This window comes from Prunus persica, chromosome G7 (genome assembly GCF_000346465.2).
Source record: "Prunus persica cultivar Lovell chromosome G7, Prunus_persica_NCBIv2, whole genome shotgun sequence".
NCBI classification, from domain to species: domain Eukaryota; kingdom Viridiplantae; phylum Streptophyta; class Magnoliopsida; order Rosales; family Rosaceae; genus Prunus; species Prunus persica.
In genome coordinates this window covers 192,137-200,730 of record NC_034015.1, presented here as the reverse complement: position 1 = coordinate 200,730, position 8,594 = coordinate 192,137, and the positions used below count along the sequence as shown (strand labels likewise).

Genomic DNA, 8,594 nt, shown 5'->3' with positions numbered 1-8,594 from the left:
AATTACAGAGGTCAAACTTCTTCACTCATGTGGATGATTCCGGCGTTGCGGGAGTCACACTTGCTCCTCTGTGGATTCGTCAAAGGACTTGGATACTAGTGAAGCCCGAGGCCTTTTCACATGCATTATATTCCAATACACCTCAGAAATCAGTTACTAGAATACCCGATGTTGCTTCGTTGGTCTTGGGTTCTTCCCACAATAAAAAAATCAGATTTAGGAGAAGCCAAAATGCATGTTTTCCATGGATTTCAATATGATCGAAAACAGGCCACACCATCATATTTTGCAACAAATGTAGCAACAGGCCACACCATCATATTTCCCATGCCAAACGCAACAAAGTTGCATACAAAAACGAAAACTTTACTAACTGAAATGGGGTAAGTATAAAGAATCACTAGGTTCATTTCATGATATAATCGTTTATAATAAATAGGGTGATTTGGTTCAATGTATGTAAGTGCTAATCTCGCTGCATCACCTTGCTTATGGTCGGATTAACGTAGAAACAGATTGGTTTAGGAGAGATTTAGCCAACCCAAGAACTGAAGCACATGCACCTGGGCATAAGGAGATTTACTATAGCCTGCCTGGTCGTTAGACAAGTGCAATCTTTCACCATAAAGACAATAGCCAATTGCAATCACACATCAATAAATTTACGCATTGTTTACACGATACACTCAACCCATGCTTCTGTGATTGATACCAGAAGGTACAACCATAAGCTTCCTCAGTAAACAAACAAATAATGATGACAACCACAAAATTAAGGCATTTCAGAAATACTAGATTATAATGTCAATAAACAACCAACCTTTTGTTTTTGATAGGTGACGCATTATACATACGAGCCAGAGTTGTAGTAGTTGACAGTAGACACTATAATCACACCTTAATATTTTCACGCATAATAAACATATAAACTCAAATCGCTCACCGCGAGAACTAGAAGTAGCCCTCCAAACTCAATACTTTTTTAAGTAGACAATATCACGATAAAGCATGGCACAACTGCTGCAAAAGTATCCTGCATTTAGCATCATTAAAGTAGAAATAAATTAGTTGACAGATATAACAAACAAAACACAAACTAGCGGCTGTTGAGACGCTTGAGGCTAAAAAAATTAAAAGAATCTCATACTGCAACCATTAAACCTCTTTATTAGGACTCATGACTTATTAGAGATATAATATTGCTCAGGAAAATTATTGACAAGTCAAAAGATGGAACTGAACATAATGTAAGCTCTGCACGTAAATTGCTTGATCTTTCTTGCTTGATCTTTCTCGTTATATGTTGAAAACTTACAATAAGGTACAATCTTCCATCGCTGGTTATCTCCTTTGTTTTTATTCCACAGAACTATGATAGTGCCATCATGAACACCTCCAGATTTCTTATCACCATGAAAAGCATCCAGATTAAGGCGAATATTATTAACCATCCTAACAGTTCTGAAACCATCACCTAGGTCCGCACTCTCAGTCCATAGTATAGACTCATCAAGAATATCTGGATTATAAGGTATCAGCTGCACCTGCAGATGAAATGGGATAAATTTAATAAGAAATGTTGAAATTTTCATAGTATCTCTAGATTCTGCACAGAGAAATGCACAATTTAGAATCACATGCATTATACTTTACATATGTGTAAGACTGGAAATAACATGATTTTTTACTAGTCTCTCCACATGCATGTGCGTATAAATTGATTATTTTTTCAGAATAGAAATTCTTATTTTCTAAGTTTGTAATTCATAGCAAAACATATTTTACTGTTGCACACTTCGAACCAATAAAAGATAAAAATATGTAGCAGGAAAAAAGAAACCCAAAAGAGATTGAATGCGAAATTCTGAAGATTTCAGTAGAACGGCCTCCATACCTGTTTGGCAGAGATTGAGAGACAAGGAAAACTTAGAGATTTTTGGACCGAGAAAGGAGGTTATTTTGCTATTAATATGGCTTTAAGGATGCAGTTTCTTGATTTCTTTCTAGAGGGTTTGTTAACTAAGAGAACGTCGCTGGTGTTCCGCATTCCTCGTCCTTTTCTCTTTTTTTTTTTTTTTTTTCTAAAACATTTTGCTCCGTTTTTTTGACCATTCTATTCTTTCTATATATAGCTTTTCAGCTATAACTTTCTTCCTTGAGCCTTGGTGGGGTTTTACAAAGTTTCACCAAATAGGGGCTCTTGCTTTATATATCAGACATTAAATTTTAGATCAAATTTTGTACATGGGGTGCAGATGAGACCTTAAATGAAAATTTTGTGTTTGGAGGAGGACATCATTGAAAATAGGCATTAAAAGGAGCGCCCTCATGATAGCCTTAGTCAAACTTAATTGGGTTGATTTGGGTACGAAGCTGGAGGTGAGGCAATGCCATGGGCATCTGGTTGAGACTTATTTTTCTCACCTCTGCATAATTTGTCCAAGTGGCTATTCATGGTGTAGGAAGAAAAGCTCTCAGTAATATATTCATCAACTGCTAGACCTACAATATATTAGCAATGACAAAAATAATACATTGAACCATATATGACCAGGTTTAGGAAGAAACTTTGAGGGGATATAGAGGCCAATCTTGTCAAGTATCTAGAAGAGTAGAATAGATGTGTCTATCATTTCATTAGCAGAGTACAATGAAGAAATTAAAAGAGACGAAAGGTCTTTCAGTAACTTTTACTCACCCAGCCTCAAGAGTGGCATATATCAACTTTACCATCTCAAATTCCAACTTTGTAAAGAATTTAAGGGTCTGACTGATGTGAGCTTGCCAACTAGCTCTTGGTCTAGTGGTCTCTTCCTTGGAAGAGGTCCCAAGTTCAAATCCCCCCTCCCCCAATATCAAAAAGGAACTGACTGATGTAGTATGATAAGGGAAATTTAAGGTGCTAATGCAATTGAAGGTGCTGGAAATTTATCCATAACAAAACAATAAGAAAGAGTATGGAAGTTACACAAAGTAAGTTGAACACAACTAGAATCACTACAGTTTAATTGGGAATCATTTCCAGCTAATCACTATAGTTTAATTTTTCCGAGATATCAAAATTCCAGAACTTGTATGTGTGCGGGTGTGTTGTGGAGGCCTGATTGCTCTAGACCTCTAAATGTGTATGACTCTGGGGTCTGCTGCACCCTAGAACTCTTCTTGGCCTGCTTATGAACATTAAATGGAGGAGGCCTGATAGCCATCATGTGACATGATTGACATTATTAACAGTAAACAAAAGCAAGAAGAAATTTATGGTCATGAACATCAAACATGAGATATATGACAATAGAACAAAGCTAAGGATGCAAAACATATGTTTCAGCAGTGTAAACTTATATACAAAATAAAGCAACATTAAACATAATAAACGGAGTAAGGGAGATATGGGAGATAGAAGAAGGACCACATCTGAAGCTGTTTAACATGATGGAAAGTTAACATGAAAATTATGTTTTAAGAGCTTTCGATACAAATATATAAAACATAAAGCAACATGAAACATGAGAAATGGAGTTAGTACAAGGCAGACAGGTAACAACAACATCTGAAACTTTTTAAAATTTTGGAACATACGACAAGCAAACAAAATTGGTTTGCTTTCTAATTTCTAAAGGTTAACTCTGTTGTGTCAAAACACACACTCATCACCAAACCAAGTGAGAATAGCCTCCAAGTATAATAAAGACAAAGAAAAAGAAAACACATGATCGAAAATCTACTATAAAAAACGCACATTCTCACACTCACAATATCATAAGCCCCAGTACACCCAACCTCTCATCTCCCTTTAACTCTTACACTTTTACACTCTATTTTATTTATTTATTTTGCTGCAACAATTTTACTCTCTTATTGGTATCTTCTCATACCCTTACACCCTTTTGGTTTTAGTTCTCTTGGGCACCACTCTCTCTTTATATTTGTCATCTTTGGCACAAAGACTATCCCTAGTCATTCCCCACTTTGGCACAACTACCCTCCAACACACCCCCTCTCTCTCTCTCTTGGTGTTTCTCATCTTTGGCAAGGATACTATCTTACTCATGACCCTCTGAGGCAACACTCTCTTAATGCAGCACACCTTCAAACATACCCTAGAAATCTTTGTCAAGAGTAAATCAATTAGAAGTACAAAGAGATACGAAAAAAATGAGGAAACTTTCTTTTTTTAAGAGAAAATGAAACTTCTGCAATAATACATAGAACAGGATAAACTAGGAGGTCTTGAATCTAATATGATCTTCATGTGAAATAACAAGTCCCGCTACACATATACATATATATATGAAATGCTGAAGTGTAACTATTGAATTCGGTCCAAGTTCTAGAAAGGGAAACCAAAGACCCTTCACTTTTCCCTTTTTTCTAAAAGCAAACCCTAAAGCTAATGTATTTTGTTTCCAAAATCACACAGCAATTTTAAAAAGCAGCATGTTGACAAATTAACATTGAAACAAATGAACTTCAAGCTGAGAATGCAAATAAGCAACTGCATTTTCTCTGATGTATGGAACAAACTGTGCAGATTAAGAAATTTATTACTTCCCAGCACTACAAATTAAAATCTTAATCATGAGGAGTAAGAATCTTACAGGATGAGTGGCTCCAATGGAATGCTTGAGAGCCTGCCCGGTGGCTTTGTTAACCAGAGCAAAGGACGGGAAGCGCTCCTCATCCTTCACCCTTGTGCTGTACTTCTCATCTTTGTACCAGTGCTGCAACCCAATCAAACAAACGCATACCATAATTAAGAGAAATTAGCAAACCCATTAGTGGAAAGTAGCAAATCAATCAAATTAAGGGAGATGGGTAGTCACCTGGAAGTCATCGGTTTCATGGGAGCGGGCAAGAATGACCTTTCCCTCTGTGATGGCGAGAGGGAAATTGGGGTCAGCCTTTGTGAAGACTCTGAAAGTGGGTTTGTTTGAGAAGTAAGAGGAGGAGGCATGGGGATGGAAGGAGGGCAAATGAGAAGTGTGAGAAGTGTGATGGGTTTCAAATTGAGCAGGGGACTGTTGGTCATGGTGAACTTGATGAGCAACATGATGCACAGTAACAGGTGGAGTAGGTTCTTCAGATTGATAGTTGAAAGAGTGAACTGGGGGTGGCGGTGGTTGGTGAAGAAAGCCTTGGGAGGGTGGAGGCGGATGACCATGGAAGGAAGAGTGGGACACGTGGCTCACTTGGGTAGGTGGAGGTCTATCTGCTCCTCCATAGTATGAATTTGGGGGTGGTTGATCTTCTCCATAGTATAAAGGTGGAGGTTGATCTACTCCATAATAGGAAGGTGGAGGTTGATCTTCTCTATAATATGAAGGTGGAGGTGGAGGTGGAGGTTGATCAAAGCCAGTTCCGGGTGGTGGGTAATTCTGTCTTTCTTCATCATCATCCCTCTGATGATGACGGTGGTGGTGGTGCCTTTCATTTGGGAATTCCATTGCTGATTGCTCTGATCTTTGCCGACAGGATTTTCTTTTTTATAGGTTCACTTTTCGGTAGAGAGTTTTTTCATTAATAAAATTATAAGTTTATTTAGCCCTTTCCTCCCCGACATCAATATTAGCAACAACCTCCCAACTGTTCCAGTAAGGCGGAACCACTCATAAGGCTACACTGGGCTGTAGCCCAACGTATATAGCCCACCAGCAAATAAGGAAACTTTGGAATGGTTCCTCAGAGTCAGAGACGCGCCACATACGCACGAGTAAGTTTTACCCTCTCACCATCAGTTTTTGGCGAGGGACCCACATGATGGTTGTGTGCCAATGTTCTTTTACTCTCCAATAGTCACCGACATTAATTTGATTTTCTATGGCTAGATTTCAATTTTTTTAGGAAACGTGAAGCTAATGGCTAAAATGACAAGAGGGGTAGAGATTAAACAAAATGGCACTCAAACCTAACGACAATTATCAATGGTGCAACAAAGAGTTTGATCCCAGGGCTCCAATTCCACAAAATTTATCATAAACTACAACACATTAGGCAAAGGACAATGCTTGACTCCTGAATTCCTCCTCAACACATGATGTGTTCTTCTTAAAAAACGACACTGTTTTTTTCATTGACTCTCCCTCTCTCTCTCTTCTCACCACTCTCATCTCCTCCCCCAACTCTCTCTTCTCTCATCTCGCCGTCTCCATCTCTTTCCCTGCAACTCTTTAGAAGAAATTTATAGCCCCTTGCTCTTCTCTCATCTTGCCATCTTCCATCCTCGGCATCAATGTCGACCACCATCTTCCATCTCCGCGTCACCTCCCCCTCCCCCCATTCCCCATTCCATGTCCAATCACCCCTCCTCCATCATCACCATCACCCAATCACTCCTCCTCTATCATCATCACCCAAACACTATGTATTGATTTCTCTCCTTTTTAATTTTTAATTTTTAATTTTATTAAGTTATTTATTGGGGAGTTCTGGATATTTTGGGAATGGTGGAAGAACAGGGTAGAACTTGGGGGAGAAAAATTTTCTGCGTCACTCTCTCTCCTCCATATTTGAGTTGTAGGGAAAGAGATGAAGATATGAGAGAAGAGAGAGCACGGGAGGAGAGGAGAGGCAAGTGGGTAAGAAGAGAGAGAAAGAAAGAGCATGAAAGAGAAAAAAAAAAACAAAAAGGAAGAAAAAAAAAGATGTCATTTTGTAAGAGGCCACATCTTGTGTTGAGGAGGAAAGGCTCCTAATATATCAGGAGCCAAGCATTGTCCTTAGGAAAATATTGTTCTATGATTGTATATATTGAAAAAAAAAAGTTGTTGACAATATCAATTTAGATACGTTAACAAAAGATTTTAATTATCTCAAGAATCGCAGGGCACAACTTGAATATGTACCCTTTCAATTATGTTATTTTTTAGGAGCTTTTAATTATGTTGTTGAACATATATTCATTTTGATAATATGTATTTTGTGGTTGCATTAAATATGTAATTGTTTTATGTTAAATGTATTTAATTTTTTGGTTTGTATGATTTGAAGTATATTTTTATTTATAGAAAAACTATAGAAATGGTAAGTTTTTGTAAAAAATTTTTTAAAAAATCATCAAAGTTTAAGCTAAAAAATTTAGTTAGCTCACCTGTTGAAATATTCCTGGTTTCGCCCTTAAGACATACCTCTCTCTCTCTCTCTCTCTCTCTCTCTCTCTCTCTCTCTCTCTCTCTCTCTCTCTCTCTCTCTCTCTCTCTCTCTCTCTCTCTCTCTCTCTCTCTCTCTCTCTCTCTCTCTCTCTCTCTCTTTCCATATTTTTCTTTCTTTCCACACCGCAAGAGTGAAATTGGAAATATGTCATCACTCACACAAAAGAATCTAACATTCTTTATCTATCTTTTTGGCTAGGTCAGTAAAACAAGATAATAATTGGGCATACTTGAAATAATGGTTTTTTTTTTTTTTTTGGAGAAGATAAAACATTGGTTTTGGTATCACATGTAACACTTCTTAAGCATTAACAAATAAAAGGCACTATCAATGTGGTCTAGCTAAGCTGATGGGGATTGAGATCCGGACACAGGTCACCAACTACATACATGAGCACCGAAATCTAGGGCTAGTGCAAACTCACATATATCGTAGCAAATCCATGCCACAAATAAACGATTTTATTAATCATCAACATATATTCCCTAAAACTATTACATTAGCCTTATTTATAGGCTTTACAATACTTGGGCACCAAGGCTACTTGGTCCAAAAGTAAACTAATTAATTTATAAAATCATACATAAATAATAAAAGATATTCTAAAACTACCTAAATAAGAAAATAACAATATATCATGAAATAACTAATTAAATCACTACTACAAAAAGTGAAAAAGACGACCAGAAAACAACGACGGTCTAAGTGAAAACCGTCGTGGTTTTTAAAAAGACGACGGTTCAAAAAACACCGTCGTGTAATACCACCTTAGACAACTAAAAATGGAGATTCAAATGGCTGTTCAAAAACAACGACGTACCTAATTAAAAAACCGACGTCTATTTGAAACAGATTTTCCGCAGTGTAAAATCAAAGCCAACAAAGAACGGCAGAAGTTATGAATCGACCGACGTAGAAAGTAAAGACGACGATTTCAATAAAAGCCGCCGTTTTTACTCATAAAATAACACGACGAAATTTTCGTATAAGACGCCGTATAATTACAAACAAATCCACGGCTTTAAAATACAAAATGTCGCCGTATTAAATTAATGTACAACGACGGAAAATATAAATATATCGACGTCATTCTCGTATAGTTCTACGACGTTATCTTTAAATCGTACTATAAAATTTAACGTCGTATTTATTAATTTTATACGTCGTACCTTTAATTTAAACCGTCGTCTTAATAAGAATTTTTGTTAACAATTTTTTCCTTTATTTTCTTATCCTACGTCGGTAGATCTACTTAATGACAAGAATTGAAATCTGTCATCCAAAAAAGAAACTTTACATAATCCAGAACATTAATTTCCTTCATTTTAAATTTCCTCTGGAAAAAAAACTCTATTTATAACGCACTGTAATTGAAAAATAAACTGAAAGGTCACGGGAAAAAAAATTTCTATTCATAATTTTAACAATTCAAATCCACGTCGGGT

The 8,594-nt window shown here is 36.9% G+C and overlaps 1 protein-coding gene across 1 annotated transcript; it reads right to left on the bottom strand.

Moving 5' to 3' along the window:
- On the bottom strand, window positions 627-5,577 carry LOC18771893 (ricin B-like lectin EULS3). Its single transcript, XM_007202166.2, has 4 exons — window positions 4,824-5,577; window positions 4,599-4,721; window positions 1,316-1,544; window positions 627-1,033 (listed from the first exon to the last, which is right to left on the bottom strand). Coding segments are annotated over exons 1-4 (975 nt in total). The 5' UTR covers window positions 5,445-5,577; the 3' UTR covers window positions 627-1,031.